Below are 25,364 nucleotides of genomic sequence, written 5' to 3' on the forward strand. Positions count from 1 at the left end.
AACATTTCGTATTTTACATCGTATTTACAAAGAAGCCTATTTTGAACCCCCCGCTAAAATATTTTGAAGCTTTTAAATGATCTTTGTAGCTTATCCAAGCTCAACAAGTTAGACCTCCCCCGCAAAGTCCTAGTAGACAACAATTTGTCTAAAAATGCCGAAGTTAAAATACCGAAATATTTCAGTATTTAATACATAATTGTAATATATTTAGCGTATTTCAAAATATGAATGCGATACTTCAAAATATTGAAATATGCGGAAGTGCAAGAAATTTCGGATTTTGCAAACAAATGGCTTTAAAATAGTAGTCAAGAACTAAATTTGAAACAAAATCATATAATTAATATATTTTGGTATCTTTTTTTTTGGAATTTGTGATAAAAATATCTCGTTTAGCTCCGAAAGAAGCTAAAGATTCACAATTTTATAATCTATTATAATCTATAATATTCATTAGATTATAATTCATCGTATCTAATGAATCTAGTATTTTCTTCTGAATCTAAATTTTTTTTCAAACATACATTCGTCTTTGGTAAAGTGGTAAACATACTCTTGCCACAACTCCAGATTCCTCGTGGTTCCCACGAAGAGGTTTAGAAGTTTCAGAAGGAAACCTCTAGAAAGTTTAGAAACTTGCAAGCTTTAACAGTTTTAGAAGGCTTTAGTGAAGACTGGTAGACAACGGATCGTTATTGGTCGATCCCTTGAGGTTGAGGCAACATTTCTACAATCATTCCTCAATGAGGACTGTGGTTGAGGAATATCCGACGTGGAGGTTTCAACCATTACAGCCTTATACGCCACTAGACGTCGAAGAATCTAAGTCTAAGTAAGTAAAAGTCTTTGATGAAACAAATTGGAAATTGGCTATTCAGATTAAGGATTGTACTGAAACACCCAAAAATATTCAAATTCAGCTTTATGGATGAAAGGCTAATCAGTCTGAAACATCATTCCATTGTCGGTTATGAAATACTTCAAGAGTTCGACCACTTCACTTGGCATAGAGGCAGGAAAAATAAATACGAATAAATCAACTTTGTAAACATAAAAAAGGATTGGTGACCATTACTATATGTAAATAGACCTATTGAGTAATCAATTGCTCAACAAAAACTGGATAATATGCAAATGTCACCTTAAAAGGCTTACATCATAGGCATCACATGATCTGCTACAACATATTTCAATATTTAGAAAGACGAAGTAACGAAGCCTTCCAGAGTGCCAGATACTTGATGGTTATCCCTTTTTATATAATTATATAATTACCTGTAGTTATATAATTACCAGATTTTCAGGTTACGTAGAATCTTCTCAAAAATGTTTTTTTTTAGCAATTATTTATAATTTTTGAAATCAATAATTTTCATATTTATTACTTTTCGTAATGAATTTAATAATAATAATAAAAATTAGAATTTTTCAGCAATTCTAGAGAAAAATCCCAGCTTCTTAACAATTAGAAAGGCTTTCCATTTTTTTATTTACACTTACAGGATGAATTATACCCTTTATATTTCTGTAAAAAACAAAGAAGAATATCATATGGCTGGCAGGGATGTTGGCAGTGGCGGCGTTAGGTATGTGCGACCTATGATACCACACAGGGCCCGATTCCGCCAGGAGCCTTGCCACTCAGTGTAGCCATAACTTAAACGTGCAAGATTCTGCCATCTCTGTGCAGCATGGAAACACTGTACAGAACGATCCCCCATGCTGCATGGTGAAAAATTACCCTAAAATCACATAAACCCCTACACAATAAGATTTAATTAAATAAATGACACAGTGGCAATTCTTTGGTTTGTGGTAATAGCCATTGGGGTCCAATAAATTGATACTGCACAGGGTCCAAAAAGATCTGGCACCGCCACTGATTAAATCTCCATAGGAAGATTGTCAATAGATGAGACAGGGTGCGTTGTCTTCATCAAACTAATACAGTTTTAGGGATGTTAAAACCCCACGAGAATTTTTCTCCACGACCCGAATTTCACCAAAGATAGACGCAAATACGGCTTTCGATTCTATCCTCTGCTAATGCTCGGTGGAAAATAGGTATCGATGCTGAGGAAACACGCCATAGAATAAAACTTTGGTTTATTTATAAACACTAAAATACGTAGTCTTTTTATTTCGGGGATTCACAATGAAACAGAACGTACTGAAGGGATAATTCTCAGATTGACCACAGAGGCAAATTTCAACATCTCTAAATTTTACTTCTGCACATCTTCAGAGACAATGGAGAGACTTTTACTCTAAGTAACCTCTTTTCTGGAACTACTGAATGAGAAATCAGCCTGGGATTCGATGTCACGACTTTTGAATAAATGTTCCTCTAGACCTATTTTATGAGAAATGGAGGGTCTTCAAAAAAATTCTCTTTACTAGGACCATGGTTATGAGGGAGCTACAAAGGAATCTTAAGCTGCCTCATCAGCACGAAATAATAAAAAATTGTGTCCTGAGTTAAAATTTTTCTGGGCACTAAAAGGATTCATTTAAAGGTGTTAAAGTATTGCTAATTTGCTTAAAATGTAATGATGCATCAAATTTGAAAACAACAAATCCTTACTTTACTTTTAGAATATAAAGTTAGTGAAATAGGCTAAAATCTGTATTTATAAGAAAAATCAAGCAAAAAGTTTGACATTTACAGAGATGGCAAGCAGGCCTGAATTTACCAATATGCCCAGTAGGCCCGGGCCTAGGGGCGCGCTACATCAGGGGACGCAATGAATTATCACTTAGTATTTTTTTCTTAATAAGAACTAGACTGATATCATTTATCGTCAATGCGCCAGGTTCACTCCACCACAGCGCTGCCTATTCACAGAAAATTGATTTTAACATAGGAACTCCATGGCCACTTATAAACTGTCTGGTGTTCCCCAAGAATGGCAGCTGAGAGTTTGGCATCACCTCTCTCTTGCATTACTTTTGGCTCATCAGCTGTGACCTGTTCAGTGCTTCCATTTTCCCCGAATTTTTGGGATTTCCCCAAACATTTTGCAAAAACGGAGTGGCAAAAACCCTTGGACCTAGGAGGGCCGAAGCTGCAAACCCGGCCCTGATAGCAAGGGACATGCGCACATACCAGTGACCTAGGCTTCTTTCACTTTTGAGAGGTATTGTTGTTGTGTTATTTGCAATAGCATCTTATTTGACTAGGGAAATGAAAAGCTGCAATAGAAATTATTATTCCATACGGGTTTTTAAGCACAACTCTTGGGAAGTTTTAATTTTCCAAGGTTCATCTTAGATATCAATTTTTTGATCATAATATGAAGAACAGATGGATATTCTAAAAATTAGCTTTGACAGGAGAACTGGCGGATATTGAATTATTACGAACATCCGTCATCGCATGACTACACAAGGAGGAAAAAATATCTTTGATACGGATCTAAGCGTATTTCCAACAATATTGCCAAGTAGACAAGAACAAGTTTCCTAGAGGAGGAGCTGAAAATTCAGGGGAGCACGAAACCTCTTAAAACCCCTAAAATAAATCTGCTAATTACATGAAATATATGATTAAACTACAAAAGAACTACAAGATTAGCTGCAGAGAAGGCAAATATCGCAATAAGAAATTATTCCAATTTTTAATAAGAACAGCTAGTGAAATGAATGAACCTTTTTAGCTTGTAAAATGTTAGCTTTTGTCACACAGTCTTGGCTGAACTTTTCGTTAAAAAGTAATTATGCCAAGGCTATTTAAAAAAATGGATTTTTAACCGAGAACTTTTATTGTAAGTGTTTTATTGTTTATTATTTTGTTTCCTGAAGACGGCCCTTAGATATAGGGCCGAAATATTCAAATGGGTTTTGTTGGTTCACTGGCTTGGGAAAAAAGTCCTAATTATTCTCTCTTCTGTAGTTGAATTAAATTTCAAATAACAATTTATAGATTAATATAACTAATTGGAAAAAATAGTATAACTAAAATTTCACTTTGGGCAGGGTGTTCATGTACAAAATACCTCCCATTCGCACGCACCTGATATGGCGTAAACTAAGCAACGTTTTTTTTGGCATAAATGCCATAGATAATATGCCACTATCAAAAGACGATTCTAAACATAAATGACATTTCTTCTCTGAGCTAGCTCTTTGACAGGACTATTGCATCAAAACCTTCTCTTCATTCCTTCAAGCAAAGGCTACATAGATGCATCTATTCCTTCAGACAAATGAATAAATAGATGCAACTAAATATCTAAAGTGAATAAAGGATTGGATGTGTACTAGGGGCTTCTGATCTACCTCGTTTAGCAAAATGCGTTAGAACGAATATTCAATGGGAGGCTTTATCGGTTAAGGTAAGTTTGAAATTAATATCGCTCAAAAGTAGAAAATTTGCCAGTTACCGAAATCTGGGATGTTAAAAATATATGAGATACGAAACCTCAAAAGATGTCAAGCTTGTCAGTATTAGACCTTAAATAGTTTCTTCAAATTTACGGATTTTTCTTCATAGTAACTTGTAGTCATTTAACTTTGACGGATTCTTCAAGTCTAATTATGCGTATTTTTCGTAAAGTACCCTTAAATGCAATTACATAATTTGGCCAGACTTCAATTGTGTTACCTATAAGCAATAGATCCGATTAAAAAAAAACAAAAAAAAAACAAGAAAACAATTTTTTTTTATCTGAAAGTAAGGAGCAAGATTAAAACTTAGAACGAACAAAAATTATTATGTATATGAGGGGGGTTGCTCCTCCTCAACACCGCGTTCTTTACGCTAAAATTTATTAGTACTTTAAAAAAAAGCTTCTTCTTATTATAATTAAAAGAACATAGTGTTTCAGGAGTCATTCTTAAAGAATTGGGAAATAATTCAAACTTTAGCGTAAAGAGCGAGGTGTTGCGGAGGAGTAGCCCCCTTATACACGTAATAATTTCTGTTTGTTTTAAGTTTTAATGCTGCTCCTTACTTTTTTTGTTGAAAAACTTGTTTTTTTATTTAATTTCTGATTATTTTTTAAATAATGCCAGGAAATCTGGCTACACCTCCATGGAAAAAAACTTCCTCCTGACTGATTTATTCTCTAGACCAGCGGTTCTCAAAATGTGGTACGCGTACCCCTTGGGGGGACGCAAACATCTTTAAGGGGGACACGGCCAGCCAACGAAAAAATAAAACAACCCTTTAACTCTAGGACTAGCAATTTTATTTATATTTTAGCTACAGTTTAATTAGTACCGGTAAATGAGAAGGGATACGCAAAATTTTTTAGGGGGTGCATGGCCAGCCAACAAAAAAAAACATTTAACTCTAGGACTGGCAATTTTGTTTATATATTAGCTATAGTTTACTTAGTACTGGTAACTGAGAAGGGGTACCTAAAATATCTTGTGGGTAAAAAAAAGGTACAGTGTCAAAATAAGTTTGAGAACCGCTGCTCTAGACAATTCAATCCTGGTGAAAATTTACCCCGGACACTTACCCTTAACATCTTCACGCGTAAAATTGAATCAACAAAGATAAAGCAAAAGGCAAGAAGAATCACGCATAGGAATTCTGGCAAATTTCGCCAGTGAAAAATTGTTCTTGAAAAATTTGCCCCCCCCCCCGAAAACTTCCCTCCCCATGAAAAACTTTTTTGGTCACTTAAAAAGGCACTAAAACTTTTAATTTGCGTTCGAATGAGCCCTCTCATTCGAACAGAACTGGTTTTGATGATAAATGTAGCGGATAAAGACAAAATTCTTTTTTTTTAGTTGTTGGCTTAGATGCTCAATTTTATTCTAAGCAGATGTCAATGAAGGCTATATTAGCATCAACCGCTGAAACCCATCTATGTAAGAATTGTAAATTAAGTCAACAAATACTTTAAAATTTTGAATGTATCAACCATCTTAAAGTTTTCACTAAACCTTTCTGCCAACTTCACTCTTATCACTTTTTGATTAAAATGCTTAACAGGAGCTAAAATGGAATTTTAAAAATATTTAATTATCAAAAATAATTTTTTTTTGGCTAATTTTATAGGCTAATAATTTATAGGCTAATTTTATAGGCTAATTTTATTGGCTAATAGTATATTCGAATGCTAGCAATTTTCATTTTTTTTATGAGATAGTCTTAAAAAAGGATTCCGTCTCAAATACAGAAAAATTACTGAGTCCTTAATTTTGAGGTCCTGAAATTCCTACAATTCTGTGTTACGTGTACAATTCCATGTGTTTTTTGCATGTTGCTTTTTCACGTTTTGCTTCTCCGGGCAATTTTGCTGCATTGCAAATGGATAAGAAGAACCCCCTACCAAACCAAGTGAGAAACATTTGAAAGGCCAATGTTCCTGTCATATTCCCCTCCCAGAAAATGCAAGGTTAAAATCTCTGTTTGAGTTCAGGATTCCCATGTGGGAGTGTATCTGAAACGAAAACAATGAGCTCCAAAGAGAAAACAATATAATTGGTAAAGAGCCCAGCTTTTCTTTTGCTAATTAATCTAGTGGTAAAGAAAAAAAAATGACTTGGATAAATTAACTTTGCCAAGAAAATTTTTGGACTTCAAACCTGTAGCCAATTCAACTGACCCTGTGTTTTGAATTGTTTCCTGGACTATTGTTGTATAAAAGCATTTGTTTAAATACGATCTTGACAGTATTGAAGTAAAATACGACAGTGGAATATTAGTGATAAATTTTTGGCTAAAAAAAAAGTTTGAACAGGTTACAACAGCGAAAAAGCTTGTCTGAGCCAAATTTTGGCTCAAAGGTTGTCCCAGGTTAAATTCAATCGTTGCAAATGCTTTTCATTTTTTTCAACCAACTCTAGAATATAACCACAAAAAAAATAATCATAGAATAAAAATGTCCGGTGGACGTATCCTCCCATGTCAAAAAAGGTGTCAGGAGTTAGAAAGGTGTATTAGAAAAGGTGCCAAGAATGTGTAATAACCTTGAAGATATTAGTGATGGTAGTGATGTATATCCGAGGACAGTGCTGCCCGTTCATTGAACGATTATTTTAATCAAATGTTAGTTCATGTTTTGAGCAATATTTATAAGCCTAAAATAGGTTTAAAGTTGATTAAATAATTAAAACGATCAGAAATTATTATGTATAAGAGGGGGTTCGCCCCCCCAGTCAATACCTTGCTCTTTACGCTAAAGTTCAGATTTTGTTCCAATTCTTTAAGAAGGACCCCTAAATCACACAGGCCGTTTAAATAGAATAAATAGCTCTTTTGAAAGTACTAATAAATCTTTAGCGTAAAGAGCGTGGTATTGACGAGGGGGCGAATCCCTTCATATACGTAATAATTTCTGTTCGTCTTAAGTTTTAATCTTGCTCCTTACTTTCAGTAAAAAAAACTTGTTTTTTTATTTAATTTCTGATCGTTTCTTAAATAATGCTGGGAAATCCAGCACCCCCTTTATGCAAAATTCTCTTCCCCAGGAAAAATTCCTCCAAGGAAAGATCCTCCCACGTAAACCTTTCCCCCGACCCCCCACCAGAACAAATCTCTTGATAACCCTGACATCTCTATACTTCCTAATAACCAATACAATATGTAAACAATGGGCAAGTTCATAGCTTGCAGTCCTTCCCCCGGGGACTGTGGGGAATTATGTGATCCTCAAAGACATAGTTATTACATTTTTCTACTAGGCTGAACAAAATGGCTATCTCAAAATTTTGTTCCAGTGACTTGGGGAAAAATGAGCGTTGGAGGGGGCCTAGTTGCCGTCCAATTTTTTTGGTCACTTAAAAAGGACACTAAAACTTTTAATTTACATTTTAATGAGCCCTCTCGCAACATTTTAGGACCATTGGGTCGATACGATCACCCCTGGGGAAAAACCCCCAATAAAACAAATAAGTGCAAATCCGTGATCTTTCTTCTGGCAAAAAATTCCACATTTTTGCACATAGGAGCTTGAAACCTAGAAAGTCGTGTTCACTGATACGCTGAATCTGATGGTGTGGTTTTCGTTAAGGTTCTATGACTTTCAGGGCCAAACTATCAAACAGCTGCCAAAAACTATCATTGCTGGTATCACCAGCTGCCAAAACTATCATTGCTAGTATCACCAGCTGCCAAAACTATCATTGCTAGTATCACCAGCTGCCAAAACTATCATTGCTGGTATCACCAGCTGCCAAAACTATCATTGCTGGTATCACCAGCTGCCAAAACTATCATTGCTAGTATCACCAGCTGCCAAAACTATCATTGCTGGTATCACCAGCTGCCAAAACTATCATTGCTAGTATCACCAGCTGCAAAAATTATCATTGCTGGTATCACCAGCTGCTAAAACTATCATTGCTGGTATCACCAGCTGCCAAAACTATCATTGCTAGTATCACCAGCTGCCAAAACTATCCTTGCTTCAGCTATTCATCAATATGTTTGCAACCAGCTGCAAACATATTGATGAATAACTTTACAGTTGAAATCCAATCATATTATTGCAAATTTCATCTGTTGAGCATGACCATCTGTTGAGTATGACCCTGAGTATCACCAGCTGCCAAAACTATCATTACTTCATCTATTCATCAATATGTTTGCAACCAGCTGCAAACATATTGATGAATAGATTTACAGTTGAAATCCAATCATATTATTGCAAATTTCATCCGTTGAGCAACGGTTTTTGCATTCTACTAAACTAGATAGAAATTTCAGGGAGTCTAAAACTGAAGCATTTTGCATATTTATACTGCCTGGGTCTTTCCCCATTTCTTTAGATCGAAAATAAAATAAATGTGAACCTTTGAACAATCTAAACTTTGCGAAGGATTCGACTAAATAGGCTTACACTTCAATATTTAGATTTTTGTGTGTGTTTGTGTGTGTATTTTAACTTTTATGTCTTCCTAAAATTGTAAGATAAGAATTTCATACGGTGAAGATTGCTTGGGAAGTTCTCTTCTCAACGACAATTCCTGATGTTGAACTGTGTCTAGTTAGTAATACTCACCTTGATAAAAGCTACATGAGATATTTCCAAAATCAGCAGAAAATTTGAGCCTTGCCCAAATGAAGCAAAAGAAAATCTACCATTTTTTTTTTCATGAAAGGGCATAATTTTATAAGTCAGTCCAAGAAAAATTTCAACTATACGTATAGGATTGAAACTTTGTTTATTTTTCTTTCTCTAGGGCAATGAAAAATAAATACGTGTCTGCATATTTTCTTTTACGAAAACATTCCTGTATAAAGAATTAGCTTCTTCGAAATACATTGAACTCATGTCTCAAAAAGGGTGTTTATACAAAGGAAACATTGTTAAGTCATTTTCGAGGATTTATTTTCCTTAATGTCACAAGCTCAAAAAAAGAGAAAGAGTGAAAAGTCTATGAACAAAATTTAGTCAATTTTTTGGTACAGAAAAATCACGATATTACTAAATTGCAACTTCTAGTTTTGATCTAAATGATCGATGAATTAAAAGTACCGGTTCTTTTTTTAGTTTTGCCTATGCTTGAATTTGAGTTCGGATGACGCAAAAGCTAAAAACTGAGGAGGAGGCCTGCTATACTCGAATTTGAATGTCGTAAAATTGCTCTTTACGAGATGATAGAACCTTAACAAGTAGTACATTCCCGTATATATTTTTCCTCAGTATTTCTTAGAGCTCATCATGTTAGCATCCCCCCAACATTGTCTAGGGGGACGCTGAGGAATAAATGCATTAATTGATGCTGTGTATAAAGTTGTCAATAGAGCCCATACCATAGTAGTTTCCTATACCGTTTATTGCGCTATGAATCAACGTTGACAGATGGCTAAGTTTGTGCCATTTGGGTGCTTTTTCGTGAAATTTGCGCATAGAATTCTTCAAATTAACGCATCTTCTGAAAAATCGTAAGTTGACATTATATTTATGACTTCAAGTCGCTTTTGTTCTACTCTACAAAAATCCATATATCGTTTTGTGTCTTTGGTAAAAATGTTTTATTTTTTTTTTCAAAATTCTATAAATACCGGAAAATATCATGAGCTGGTTAATTTGATGCAGTTTTATAGATATATGTCGCACATACAACGGAGTGATAATTTTTGTTCGATTTAAGTTTCCTATACCGTTTATTGCGCTATGAATCAACGTTGCCAGATGGCTGAGTGTGCGGCATTTGGGTGTTTTTTTTTGTGAAATTTGCGCATTGAATTCTTCAAATTAGCGCATCTTCTGAAAAACCTTAAGTTGACATTATATTTATGACTTCACTTTGGTTTTGTTCTACTCTACAAAAATCCATAAATCGTTTTGTGTCTTTGGTAAAATGTTAGTTTTTTTTCCAAAATTTTATAAATACCGGAAAATACCATGAGCTGCTTTATTTGATGTATTTTATAGATATATGTCGCATATACAACGGAGTGATAATTTTTGTTCGATTTAAGTTTCAACTTCGTTCTTTACTTCTGTCAAAAATATTCGTTTAAAAAAGTTAATTCTTATATAGAGCCCTATGGGTCCTCTTATAAGAGCCACATACATAGGCCTAAATTGCTGACATATTCTCATATTCTTTGATTTGGAAAAAATATAACCCATTACTACATTTGAAAGCTTAAACTACAATTCTCTAATTTAATCCAGGCATGAGATCAAATAAGCTCAATTTATTACATTTCAATATACAAAACAAGGTTGACTTTTGGCTTTTGTAATAAACGAAGTATAGTGAATACGAATATATGATCTAGATATTACAAAAAAAATGTTTTAGGTTAAAAAACTAGCGGAAAAATTTAAGTTTTAACCTTTTGCTGACTGAATGACAGCAATTAACTAATTACTAAGATTAAGCACATTAAGTGATTTAAATAGACATTAATAGATGATGTCATTTGATTTCAGTCTGCTCTCGAGCATTCGCATAATTTTTTATTTGGGAGTGGGAACATGAATGCTAGAATAGTTTCCAGAGGAGGAGGAGAAAAGAGGTGTTCAGGAGAAGGAGGATTCAAGTTTTACTAACTGCTTTTTTTACAACACAATGATTCAATAGTTGTTTTCGGACATTTTGCTATACAAGAATTTAAACGTTAAATTTTTAAACTGTTAAAAAAAAGGATTTATGAATATTCGTTCCTAATAAAGACTTTTTATAAAGACACTCAATATTAATAAAGGCTTTTTGAAGACGAAGTAGAAAAGGGACTTTATTAAAAGGCTTTCATTACCCCAACTTCACAATTTTGAGAGAAATTCCCTCTTATGATACCCTTTGGTAATATAGTAGTTTTGCTTAGTCTAAAAAATAGTTTGTATTGGCGAAAACAAACTGTTTGAAATATTAAGGAGCTAACCTTTTAACTAAAATCTAAAACTATTCCATCTAAAACTTTGGAAAAATTAGAAGTTTTTGATAATCGTATTTGTTCAATCACAACCAGGTCAGTGTGTTTACTGTTCTTTTTTTCCCCCGAATTTTCAGAATTTGAGACTTTATTTTTATGATTTAGGCAAGAATTCTTTAAATAAATTCTACAATATTTCTTTAAGAATATTGCAAAATTTTGTTGTTGTTGTGACTCCCCTTAAAAACGATTTACCAATAAATGCATTGATGCTGGTTAAAAAATACTGGCTTTTGACGATAAGAAATAAATATAGGCAGCAAATTACGTTTCTTAGCGATTATGCCAAAAAAAAGAACGAAAAACATGAACTCAAATTGGACCAGAATCAGAACACGGCAAAATTAAATGGTCAACAGACAAAAACCCCACTAAACTAATAAAACAACAATCCTAACAACTTTGGCGTGAATGGTTTTCAGGGAAATACAAAACGAGTAAAAATAGCACCAACAGCCTCAGTTCTTGCTTTGACCCAAGATAATAATCAGCAACAGTAGATTTGTCACTGTCAAAGCACTGTTTACAATTAGGTCACTGTCAAAATTAAGTGGAATCCAAGGAGCCACTCGCAACTAGCTTTGAAATATATATTGCTCTCTCACGCAAGATTTACTTTATTTGTTAGGGGCATTTGTTCTTCTAATCCGTTTACTCTTCTGGGTCTAGGAATAGATTTCCTACAGAGTCTAGGCTCATTAATTTTCTGAGGGCGTTTTAGGAATCAATATGTATGTTTAGCTTGCACCGGTGAAAAAAAAAAACTGATTATTTTGTTGTATGCCTTGCCCACGTTGTCCTCTGTACTTGAGCTAAAATTTCATTTCGATGAGGCATTTTTTCGCTTGTAGATCTAGTAATAAACGGTCCGTTTCGTCGCATACCGCCTACTTTCATTTGTTCAAGTTGTTGGTGTAAAGAAGGTAGACCCATACGGCTTCCTTGTACGCTTTCTAATGACGAGGACCCCTTTGAGTCAGTTAGTGAATTGAGACTCATAGAAGGAGGAGCTTCAAAGATTTCAAGCTCTGAGTGGCCGAGTGGAAGGATGAATTGAGTACTATTATGTGGACTGTCACCGGGTGTTGGGTTGCGTGATGGAGGTGGTTGCATAGGGGATAAAATATGAGTATTGAAAATTCCATTAACTGCAGGAAATTTCTGAGGGGATGTAGCCCTATTAAATTGCATTGAGGATGAATTGCTCATTACGCCAAGTCCATAGAGACCAATGGGTGACATAGGAGACATTAAAGAATTTTGATTTTGTGCAAGCATCATCGCATATTCATTTTGCTGTTCTTGAACTTGTTTCATTAGATTTTGAAGACTTGATGATACTGCTAATTCTTTGTCTGCTTCTTCTTCTTTAGAAGCAGCTTCTACTTCTTGGAGGGTTGGAAGACGTGATTGTTGAAGCATCTGAAAAGCAAAAGTAAATAAGCTACCACAACCCAAAGCATGAAATATCACCAAGCAAAAATAAATGGCACACAAAGCAACAAATAGAAGTTTAGCATTGTAAAAGAGAAGGTCAGCTATTGAAAAAATATAGAATAAACAGCGGCACTAGTTGCAGCGCGGGACAAGGGGTCCTATACCCTCCTAGATTTTTTTGCCCCTGCCTAGATTTTGAACAATCTCTTTGTTGGTATATTTTTATTGAAAAATGCTTTATTTTTCCGCATTTTCCTTGACAATCTTTTAAAAACAACAAATTTGCTCCTCCCTATCCTCCCCCTAAATTTTTCAGAATTGGTGTCCCCCCCCAAAAAAAAACAGTATTCACCTCTTAACTCGCAGTACCTCCAGAGTAGCTCTCCCCAAGCTTCCATAGAATATCAACAAAAACCTACTCAACCACAGGTTAGCTGGAATATTTTTAAAGCTAATTTCAATTACCGACAGTAGCAATAGTAAATAATAAATTGTATTGCTAAAAAATGATAGAAAATGGGCTGAGACTTGGAAAACATTAATGAATTATATATACTTCAACTTATATCACATATTAATTAGTTTTATTCAAAAATTTTTACGAAGAATCCACAGTACACGGGGGTTGCTTAAAATGTGCAATGTGGACAAATCATATATTTTGACCAATTCACAAAAACAGATGAGTTGTGAAGAGAAAGGGAATCTGTTCATTTATTTTCCAGGTTCCATGGGTTTTTAACTATTTTCCCAAGAGATAATTTTAAGCTTCTCGAACGATCAAGAGTTGCTCAAAGTAAGACAGAGTTAATTACGAAATGAAGTTATGTGTAATGAATTAGACTGGGGCATAGATAGTAAAAATAAAGGGTTGGAAAGGAGGAGCGAGGGCCCCAGGAACACAAGAAGACATTACAAGGATGTGTTCAAAGAGGACCTTCTTGCGTTTTGGAATGTCCGCTCGACGATTCTCGGGATCAACTGGACGGACAAAATTACCAACTCATTCATTAGAGAGAAGATTAAACAGCCACTTGTTATTGATAAAGTCATAAAAAGTCTGTGGTGGTATTGGGGACACATGGTTAGAATGGGCAGCAGTCGTCTGCCTCAAGATGTTTGGTGTTGGACTCCTCCAGAAGCTCGACGGCGCGCTACACTTGTACGATGCCTAGAAAAAGACGCAGCGCTCTCAAGAACTTTGACCGAAGACGCTGGAGAGGTCATTGTGGAGAGGCATCGTTGCCGCCTTATGCGCCGACCGGCGTGGAAAATCCTAAGTAACTAAGTATATATATATATATATATATATATATATATATATATATATATATAGAATAATAAAATAAAAAAAAGAAACGCTAGTGAAAGTGAACAAAGAGTAAGCTAAGACAAATGGCGCCAAATAGCTCAAGAAGGTGTAGCTTTCCTTTTAAGGTACAGTTGTCTATTGGAAATCAGTATATTTATTATATTGAATGTTCATGGACGATAAGCCTTGTCAAGTTTTGCTGATTAGTTTTAATTTTTATTTCTTAGGTTCAACGTGAGAAAATTGACGAAAGTGTGGCACTGACTTAAAAACTTCATAATGTCGAGACAAAAAAGTAGGAGTTTTCAGGTATGAATAGACCAAGGATGGATCCAGTGAGCACAACATGACTTTATTTTCATTTTCTTTTATTATTATTTCATTTTTGACTTAATTTTTATTTATGATTTTTTTTTTGAAAAGCCCTATATGCGCATTTGGAATTTCAGCTCCTTAAGGAGATTAGATACCTTAAACCCATCTACCGAGAATTAACGTCGGCTGACCGTCTCAAAGACAAAGGGCAAATAGAGACCTACTAAGAATCTTCGATTTGACTATGAAATTCAATTGAAAAGACAATGAAATTTTACATCCCCTGTGTCAGCAAGGTTGTCAATCAAAGCAGGCAATACCACAAGACTCCCAAAGCAGCAAATTACTCGAATGTTATTTCCCTTGAGATGTCCTTTGCATTTCCCTTGCAGGTATGCTAGGAAATTTTTAGGAGCAACCCTCTCCTGGATTTTAAAAAGAAAATTCGCCTTCATTTAACCGAAAAAAACACCTTTTTTAATGATGTAAGTTTAATTAGACTGAATACCTCTATCTCCAGCAAAAAAAGGAAGGAGGAAAATGGTTTTTTCAAAGATTTCTCTGAAAGTAGGTGTCAGATTTAAGTTTTCTGTCGTTTATTCGGCTATGAAAATTCAGCTCTGAATTTTCCGGCAAATATTTCAATTAAGCAATAATTTAGTTAGTCCTTTGACGCGACAAAGGACAAGCCAAAATTGCAAATATATTGCTTAGTTGTTGCCTGGTAATCCATACCTATATACGAGCTTCAACAGCTTCATCTAACTATCTCCAACAATCAGATTGTCAGAAAGGATTTACACAAAGGCCCACTAGGCCTAGGCCTAGGGGCACATAATGCCGAGGGGAGCAAAAAAACACTGAGCAATTTTTTTTCTTAACAAAACTGGACTGATGTGATTTATTGTCGAAATGCCAGACGTATTTTGCTGCTGCGCAGCCTATCCGCAGAAAAGTGATAAAACAGCACAGCAATTCCGTAGCCACTTATTAACTGATAGATGTCTCCCAAGAATGACAACTAAGGGCTCGGTATTACCTCTCTCTTGATTTACTTTTGTCTCATTACCCATCAGTTGCAATATGTTCAGGGCTTCCACTACCCCCATCTTTTCGGTATTGGCCCAAATTTCTTGGGCCTAGGGGCGCCAAAGACTTAAATCCGGCCCTGCAGACTGTAGTAAGACATTACCTTTGATAATTATTTGATAAAAATTTATAAAGAATGAAGAGTCATTATTTTTCAAGCTGAAGCTTAATCAGTCAGTGTCAATGGCCAACCGTCTGGGGCTACACGGAAAGCAGGTGGTCCTCGTCTGGTTGGGAGGATGTCATAAATAAAGATTTAAAGGAAATGGGAACTTCCTGTGAGGGTGTAAACAGGGAGGCATTTGATAGATTAGGTTAGGAGGAGTATGCGTAGCTGTGTTGGCCTCAGGTGGCTTGGTGCTACAGTGAGTTATTAGTAGTAGTAGTAGTAATAATAAATAAGACATAGAATCCATCTTAATAAGTATTCCAAAACAATTACAGACAGAAAAACTTGAATTCAATTCCAAAACCATAGCTGTTGTATAGTCAACTAACGAAATATTGTTTGCAGAAAAAACCACCAGTGCAAATATGTCTGATTGTTTAAAATAGCTAAGTGGAAGCTTAAAAACCATGCGTACCTAAAAAAATTGGGGAAAAATCCATTTTTAACGAAAAATACCTCTACCTCGCAATGCAGTTATGTAATTAGCTAGTAGCAGGTACCAACGTCAAAAAAAGAAACGTGGGTGAAAAATTAGCAGAGAATAAGCTAAAAACACATGGCACCAAGCAGCTTAAGTGTTGAAAGTGTAGCTTAAGTTTAGAAAGTGTAGCTTGTTTTTGAAGGTCTTGTTATCTTCGGAAATCAACAGATTGTTAATGCTTGAACTTTTATGAACTAAAAGCGTTGTCAAAACTAGCTAATTAGTTTTGCTTTTTTACTTTCTTGCTTTAACGTGGCAACACTGGCAAAATGAGCCACTGTCTTGAAAATTTAATAATTTTAGAACGGCCAAAAGAAAAATCACGACGTGGTTTTCAGGTGTGACAGACCTAAGATGAGTGCAGGATTTTTTTTTTCGTGATATTTTTGGTACTTTAAGAAGAACTGTATCTAGATTTTCAGCAAAGTCACTCCAACAACGCAGAAAGCCTTTAAAAAAGGGGAAAAAACTGAATTTTACCTGGGATGGCAGTGATCCACCGACGTTGTGGTGGACATAATTCCCGTTCGTAGAGGTGAGTCCTAGCTTCGCCTCCAGCTGCTGTACATGTGTAACCAGGGTCTGGATGTGTTCTAACAACTCTTTGTTATGTAAGAGCAGTTGATGAGTTCTTGCCTAAAAAAGAAGTTTATTGTTACAAAGCTAGCAGAAACATTTGGAAAAATGAGTGACATTCAAAATGCTAAGACACAGTCAAAATGCATGTTGGATCAAGGTAATCAAAGAAATCCCAAGGAATTATGCACTGGTTGAATTTAAATTACGCATGATCTCAATCTGTGGTGAAAATCCACGGAAGTGTAGAGTGGTGGGAAGTGAGGGGGATGTAAAATGTAATTTTTCAAGTCTTGGGAGGTAATCTTGCTGTTTTTCCAATTTTTCTTTGAAAATACCAAAAAATTAATGTTTGAAGAAAATACCAATAAGGTCATTTTCCAAAATCTAGGAGGGAGAAGGAAAGTGTCCTCTTTCCCCTCCCCCACAAATTACGGCCAACGCTCCGCATTCAAAAGTTTGTATCTAGTGGTTTTGAAGTTTCGCTAAAGGCGCTTTGAATTTCTCTATGACGGGAAACTATAAGTAGAGAGTGTTGTTTTCTGACAGTTAGAGTTTAGCTCAATAATTCCTTAGAAATACCCAAAAGAACAGCTTACATGGGGTCACTATCTCCTTTTTAGCCAATACTATGGTATTGTGACGTATGTATTTGCGAGCACTGGAATTATTGGAAAGGATTATTGGAGAATAAAGTATATTAAGAACTCAGAATAATAAGTTGAGTTTATTCATTAAATATTTATTATTATAATTTATCCCTAAAACTATTCATGTTTTGAAATCATATTCATTTTTGATGTTGTGATAGTACAATATCTTGACAGTAAATTTGGTCACATTTAGAATTTTATACGCTACGGAGAGTAAATTTTCGCACGATAGCTGAGTTAATTTGCTTCTCCCTTTACCAAAAGTTTAAGAATATAAATAAATACGGTCATAAGACACTTACTGTCATAAGACCCAAAAAAACCTTATTTAAACCTTATTAAACCTTAGGATTTAGGTTTTTTAAGTTTAAGCATATGAGTATTTAGGTATTTAAGTTATATATGTATACGAATTATGGAACATGAAACAAAAACCAATCAGCATTACGATGGTAAAACTGAAGTCAGTTCTTTGGTACCTGAGTAGGGTCTCTTTAGATCTAAAGTTGGGGCAGCAGTTTGATAATTTAGGTATCTAAGAAAATTAAAAGGTAAAAAATTGGAATATCGATTGTAAATTTCGGTGCTTAGGAAACAGAAGTCATTAATGTGCAAAGAAGAAATATGAGGGGTGGATCTCCTTTGATGCATTGTTTATAGGTAATATAATATTGGGAAATCTTCGTAGATGCATCACCCCCCCCCCCAGGTAGTTAAATATCTTATGCTTTCAAGATTCAACATTTATTTTTGATAGAAAGTATCAATGGGTATTCTATCTTATATACAGGAAAATGGTATTATATAATCTATTTTATTTATTGCTCTCCAAGGAGTACTGAAATTAAGAGCCTGGTATACCGAGTTTAGATCCAAAGGGGTTCCGACCTGGGTGCGGAAGGCTTGATTTCAGTGAGAATCACTTAAGGGGTCTAAAAAAGATTTTTGTTTTAAAGTCGTGCTCTTCAGTATTTTTACTGTTTCTTGAAGTTTGAATGCTCTGAAGATATGGAGGGGTTTGCCAGTAGTTACACGCAAATAAGACAGTTGATGATGGATATTTTCAACTATTTGAATAAGCTGCACGACCTGAATATTAATTTTTTCCATGTTGCATAACGATGCGCTAAAAAAAAATAGAGAACAGAATTTATTAGACCTTAGGGCAGCTTTTAACAAAAGTATTAAATAATTCCTTTAAATTTACATAAGGTAACGGATACGGCGCTACACCCTTAAAGTCAAACCGACGGTACTAATCTCCTTGCCAAGGCCTTTCACCCAGGAAGTGCAATGGGGGTCAGCTATTTTGTGCATTCGCACACTCCTCCTACTTACCTTCCCCAGGTTTCTCCAGATACCTATTTAGAGGTGGGTCGAATCTGGCCAAGCTTACAGAGTCACGTCACTCACCCCCGTACCAAACCAAGTAATTGAATGCGTTAAGATTCTAACCCCCTCCGTTCGGATAAAGTATTCCGATTCCAGCACACCAACTACTCGGCTAGGACGACTAAATTTCGGCACGACAGAATAATAATTGACTGAATGCAATATTTTATTACTAATTGAATCACAGCATCATAGCCAATGACAGAACTGACAATTATTTTATTTAGTCATAGCGAACATTTTTCCACGAGGATAGTTTCTGGAATAGATCCATCCCCATTTCTAATGCGACAGGTAAGTCGGGCCAAAACTCCTTATTGTCCAATGACCAGAGGACCAGGTCAGTTATCTATTAAATTGGATGCGTACCATTTGACAAACATCCATGGAAGCAATGACATTAAATTTTCCGTGTGACAAGGTGACGAAGGTTATTCGACTTTAAGACTTTTTTACCTGTTTAGCCTACCTTTTAGAACGATCACAAACAACGAATAAGGACTGCTGTTAATATTCTACTAATTAAATTATTGCTAAGTATTGAATTAAATTTTATTAATGTTTTAATTATTGTTTATCCATTATCTTTATTTTTATTATTGTTATATTACTATATTATATTCGTTATTATATTATTATTTATTTATTATATTTATCATTATTTTATTATTTTATTTATTATTTTACTCTTTTTAATTATTAACTTTTTTTATTTAATTAGTTGAAATTATTGCTAATTACTGCTTCCCAAATTTTAATCTAGGTTATAATAGAATAAGGTGAATTTTGTTCAGCAAAACGACAATGAATTATTGCAGCGAAAACCTCGTATGTCCGATTGGAAGTAAAATTCGCAAAAAATCTTTCAAATAATAAAACAGGAATTTTGTTTCCCAAATATCCGTTGTATCAGTTTTTTTCTTCTATCCGCCATCCCCCACTCTAATGCTCTTCCAATCCCCCAAAATAGCCAAACACAATACTATCACTAGTTGTGCTATTGTTGTTGAATAAAAGTATTTGTCTTCAGTGTATATTAAAAAAATAAATAAAAAATTTCGACCGAAAGTAAGGAGCGTCATTAAAACTTAAAACGAACAGAAATTATTCCATTTGAAATTATTCCATATATGAAAGGGGCTGTCCCCTCCTCAACGTCCTGCTCTTTACGCTAAAGTTTAACTCTTTGTCACAGTTCTACTTTTTAAAACAGTAAAAAACTTTAGCGTAAAGAGTGGGACGTTGAGGAGGGAGCAGCCCCTTTCATATACGGAATAATTTCTGTTCATTTTGTTTTAATGTCACTCCTTACTTTCAGTTGAAACAACTTGTTTTTCAACAATTTACAGATATTCATATTTCTAAAACGTTTTTGAGTTAATATATGTTTCGATTTTGGCTAAAAGCACATGAATAATTAAAACGAAATTACATATTCATTTTTTTTTGCTGAATGGCTTTCTCAAAGTTTTGATCGGGCGATCTTGATAAAAAATGAGTGGGAGAGGAGGCCTAGTTGCCCTCCAATTTTTTGTTACTTGAAAATGCAACTAGAAATTTCAGTTTTTTTACGAACGTTTTTATCAGTACTAAATATACGTAACTTACAAATTAACATACTTAACGAGCTTCTATTTTTGTATAATTTTATTATGTATATGATAGGGTTCGCCCCCACGTCAATACCTCACTCTTTGCACTAAGCTTGAATTGTGTCCAAATTCTTTAAGAATGACCCCCAAGTCACAAAGGCCGTAGAATAAATAGCTGAAATTCCTAAAAATACTTTAGCGTAAAGAGCAAGGTATTGAGGAGGAGACGATCACCCTTATAGATGAAAAAGCTTTTTTATATTTATTTTCTCATTGTTTTTTTTTTTTAATTAATGCAACAACAAAAAATCCTGCGCTCCCTTCATAGAAATTCTTTTCCCTCATAATAAATTCCTCCATAGAAAGATCCTCCCACCTAACTCCCTCCCCCGACCCACTCCCACCCCCCAACGCGAAAAAAATCCCCCCTAAAAATGTGTTTGGACTTCCTCGACCATACAGGGTCATAGCCGTATCATCCTCAACATCCGGTAGTTCAGGAGCTTACACAGGGATTTTCTAGTGGGGGAGGTAGAAATATAAAAAAGAATCGATAATTGGATAAGAATGCCTTGAATTTACATGAATTTTAGATAGGAGGAGTGCACCCTGTCTTCCTCCGTCCGTCCCTGCTATAGGCATTGTTACATTCAAAGTGTTTGAATTTGTGTATAACATTCTAGGAGGGAGAAATATGGGAATAAATCATTTTATTTGTGATTAACTGCATGTTTAGCAATCTCTTAAGGTTGAATAAAGGGCACGATACTAAAGAGCAAAACAAGCTTGAATAATGGGCAAGATACTACAATACGTACTTAGTATGAGGGCGCCACCGAAAATTCTTTGGCGCGCCAGAGTCTAGGTAAACAAAATGCAGATCCTTAGGAAAAGAAAAGTGAGGAATGCTGTAGTAAGGAGAAAAGCAAATTTGAATAGACCAAAAAACTCTACTTAAGACAGTTTGTGTACTAAATTGTATGTTTTCCTTGATTACTCATTCGATCAAAATGACCAATAAAAAAGATACTTCAATTGCCTCAACACATTGGTCTTGATGAGATGTTTCCCAAGGGAAAAGACAAGAGATTGTGTTGATGGGCAGTGTCTAGAAATGTTTACCATACGAGATAATAGCTTTGAGCACAGTTTTATCGCTAATAAAAACTTTAGCTTCAAAAAAACAGACAGGCTTTGTCAGATGAAAAATGAAACGCTTAAGGAGTAAATTACCAGACAAGCTGTCAATCAGTTCTGTGTATTGTGGATGAATTCCAAGCACTTATTGCGTTGGTTTAATGGTTCTTTTAATGATGAATTTACTTTTTTATAGGAGGTATTTCTAGAAAAGAGGAGAGGTGTGAACAAAGTTGGTTTTATCAAGTATAGGATGTGAAATCAGACTTTGCATGCCCAAATACAATTCTAAAGGTATCTCCCTTATATTCTATTGTTTAGATAGTATATTAATTGTTCTTTTTTTGTATCTTATTCGGTTTTCTTTTTGTCATTCTTTTTTTTGCCTTGGAATTTATTATTGACTTATATTAGCGAAATATTCCTTTGGTGAGTCTAAATGCTCAATAAAGTCATTCATATCCTGTTACTGTAGGCCTACTGGCGTTTTTATAATTTTCATGATTATTTGTTTTTACCTATTTTCTTTATGCAGAAAAAAAAAGAATGGCGTCATTACGAGCTATTTATACCCAGTGTGAGACTGTATGAATGAAAATGGGCTTAGTTTGTCTTTGTCACGACTAATGGCTGCGTCTGGTATTTTCATGCTTTTTGGATGATTGCCAAAACTGTTTGCTTAGCTGATCTCAAAGGGAGTATCAGCAGGGCAACATATCAACAGAAACTTTCATTGTGACCCTCCTTTCCACAGCTCAGTAACGGCGTTGCCAATGCTTGAGATGGACTGTACCAGTTTTCCAACTAACATTGTATCACAGAGATTAAATTTTACCGTTAGAATAGCACGGTAAAAATTTACCGCGTGCGTCAGCTTGCATAAAATAATCTTTTTATAAAACAAAACCAGAATTTCGATAACATTAACTTACCCTCTTATTTGTTGGGTCTTTCAAAGCAAATAGAGTAGCTCATTAATCGTTAATCAGGCACGTACGAAGAAAAAATTGAAGGGTTTGCTCCCTCTCTAAATTTTAAATTTCTGCAATTTTCTCGCAAACATCTACTTTTTTCTGCATAATTACCGATTTATAAAGTTGCGTCTCACTCTTAAATGTATGCCGCCGCCCGACTAAAATCTTGCCTACGCACCTTGTAATGGATTCTAGAAATTATTATTTGTATCAAAACAAGTTCAGAGTTTGATTGAGATACATCATAAGAAATAAATTCAGTAATTGATTGGAATCAATTCAATTCACTAAGCAAGGGGCTCCAATAGGGGCGGGTGGGGGAGTAATTATCCCCTAGAATTAAAAAAAATATATTTAATTGTTTAAAAAAAGCCTTTTTGTTGTTTGCGCTATAAAATATAGAAAAAACTAAATCCTCATAGATTTTGATAAATACCTTTTTTTTTGTATTTCACTAACAAAACCGAAAAAAAATCCTTGCTTCTAACCCCTTATATTTTCGTGAATTGGCGACACTCAACTATACAAGGGAAAAACAAACTTACTTTCCTCTCTCTGTCTCTCTTAGTTTTTTACTTTTATTCTTTATATACTGTTTGTTAATTAGTGTTGAAATATCATATATAATCTGAATACTTATAGTCTATTTGGTTTATTTATAAAGTTACATAACTCCTCCCCCTCCTTTACATGGCTAAGAACCTTGGAGGATTGGCATCATATATTCAACGTATGATTAATTGATTATGAATAAATCTTATCTATCTTAAATAGCATAAAAAAACATATTTTTCCCTAGTGAAACATTCAAAAGAGGTATACAAGGTAAACACAGATGCCTCTCCTGTCCAAGCAATGACCAGTGCCTAAGGTACATGTTTCCTCTAGAACGTACGATTTTGCGACGTCCCACTTATCCATCCTAAATAGAATAAAAAACAGATTTTTCCCTAATGAAACGTTCAGAAGAGGTATTAAAGGTAAACACAGATGTCTCTTGTGTCTAAAGTAGTAAGCAATGACCAGTGCCTAAGGTATATGTTTCCTCTAGAACGTACAGTTTCGCGACGCCCCACTTATCCATCTTAAATAGAATAAAAAACCGTTTTTCCCTAATGAAACGTTCAGAAGAGGTATTAAAGGCAAACAAAGATGTCTGTTGTGTCTAAAGTAGTAAGCAATGACCAGTACTCATGGTATATGTTTCCTACAGATCGTATAATTTTGCGACGCCCCACGGCCGTAAGGTGCGATAAAAGAACAATATGTATTTTACATTCAATAGTTTCGGATCTATTTATTCACCGAAACAGTATTATGATACTGCTTTGACTTATTCTTAGAGAAAGGTGCTTAAAATACAAAATCTTTCTTTTTCTCCAACGTGTTCATCCAATTCTCAACACATTACATTTCTCATCCAATTACAATCTATAAAAAGGTGAAACGCAAATTTTAAAAGTTAAACTCGATAGAAGCATGAAGCTAGATTTCAGCTCATGAATGTCGTATAAAGCTGGAAAATTAAAATCTTAGGACAGCAAAAGGATAACTTACCAAAAACATAAAGCATACAAAATACATACCGAAAGCATACAAGAAATAAAATACCAAATGCTTGAACAGTAAACATAAGCGTCAAGACAATAGAAAAGCGATATGAAACTGCCTACATAAAATTTTTATGAGGATATCCAAAAAAATTCCAAGTTAATGAATAAAATATAATATTGCTCTTGGTAGATTACCAATTTTTTCCTTCCCTTGCATCGGAAACTTCTACGATTGTCAATAAACACCTGAGGATAATATACAGAACTATCCCCATCTTACAGGGTTCTGAATAACTTCTCTTTTCTTTCGGTAATAGCCTAAACCACTCCAATTGATGAAGCAATCTAAGCAAGAGGTATAGTTCCACCTTAGCTCGGTTTTTGGCTAATCAATCTTTAGTTATAAGGCAATAACTTAATATCATGGTGACAATATTATCAAACGGTAATTTGTTTAGTATGTTTAATGAAAGAAAAGAAGAGTATTTAAACTCTCATTTTGCCACCGATATATTCCGCTTTTTTTCCTCTTTTAAAAGGTTAAAACAGGCGTATCAATTGGGGAAAGGGGTATTTACTACCCCCTAGATTTTGTACCCCCTTAATTTTGGAATATAGCTTTTTAGGTATTTTCACTGATAAAAAGAAAAAAAAACACAACAAAATTTACCCACTAGATTAAAAAAAATACATTTTGCCTCCCCCTACCCCGCTATATTTTATTGAATTTATTTTCCTGTTTAGAAAAAAAAATGCTTCTTACGGAATAGAACGGTTTTATATTCACAGAAAAAGACAAAAATATGAATGGTGTTAAAAAAGGTGTGAATTTGAACTGTTGGCTAAGAGTCAAATAAGATAATGCAATCAAACAAAAAAGAGAAAGATATGAAAGAAAAAGAAATGTTCGTTATGGGGGCTTCAGCACACCCAAGTTCCCCATTGTAAACATTTAGTTATGCCTAACCCAGGAATGTATCAAGGATATTTTTTCCGGGGGAAGGGGAGTTGGCTAACGAAAGAATTTTTTCGGGTTCAAACCCCCTAGCTCCCCCCTGGATACGGCCTTGGCCTAGCCCTTTGCTAAAGGTGTAAGGTACCTTAACAAACCACTTCTTCCCATTTCTACTAACCTAAAAAGTGAATAAAATAATACAATTTTTTTCTGAAAATATCAAACAGTTCGTGGTAATGAACTGTTTGTAAGGAGCGACCCGGCTCAATAGTAACCGAAACTCTAAAAAAAGGAATTTTGATACCAATAGTTACATCAAAAGAATCATATTTTAATGCTGATTTTAAATATATGAGTTTCGTCAAGTTTAGTCTTACCC

The 25,364-nt window shown here is 34.8% G+C and overlaps 1 protein-coding gene and 1 long non-coding RNA gene across 14 annotated transcripts in view; one reads left to right on the top strand and one right to left on the bottom strand.

Annotated features, from left to right (window-relative positions):
* Positions 1 to 25,364, bottom strand: part of LOC136026924 (capon-like protein) — a 235,660-nt gene that overhangs the window by 3,942 nt on the left and 206,354 nt on the right. For 10 of the 11 annotated variants that reach the window (XM_065703760.1, XM_065703761.1, XM_065703770.1 and 7 more), the window contains 2 exons: positions 16,634 to 16,789; positions 10,590 to 12,772 (listed from right to left, as the gene is read on the bottom strand). In XM_065703760.1, coding sequence (XP_065559832.1) covers positions 12,119 to 12,772; positions 16,634 to 16,789 — 810 coding nt within the window. In that variant the 3' untranslated portion in view covers positions 10,590 to 12,118. Of the gene's footprint in view, positions 1 to 10,589; positions 12,773 to 16,633; positions 16,790 to 25,364 lie in introns of those variants that run through there. The other variant, XM_065703771.1, reaches the window with a different exon arrangement.
* The window catches only part of LOC136026925 (uncharacterized), a 122,215-nt gene continuing 118,141 nt past the window's right edge, over positions 21,291 to 25,364 (top strand). Inside the window, exon 1 of one of the 3 annotated variants that reach the window (XR_010617444.1) lies at positions 21,291 to 21,797. This is a non-coding gene — a long non-coding RNA (uncharacterized LOC136026925). The remainder of the gene's footprint in view (positions 21,798 to 25,364) is intronic. The other 2 variants (XR_010617443.1, XR_010617442.1) reach the window with 2 other exon arrangements.

The sequence above is a fragment of the Artemia franciscana genome, chromosome 5 (assembly GCF_032884065.1).
Source record: "Artemia franciscana chromosome 5, ASM3288406v1, whole genome shotgun sequence".
Taxonomy (NCBI): Eukaryota; Metazoa; Arthropoda; class Branchiopoda; order Anostraca; family Artemiidae; genus Artemia; species Artemia franciscana.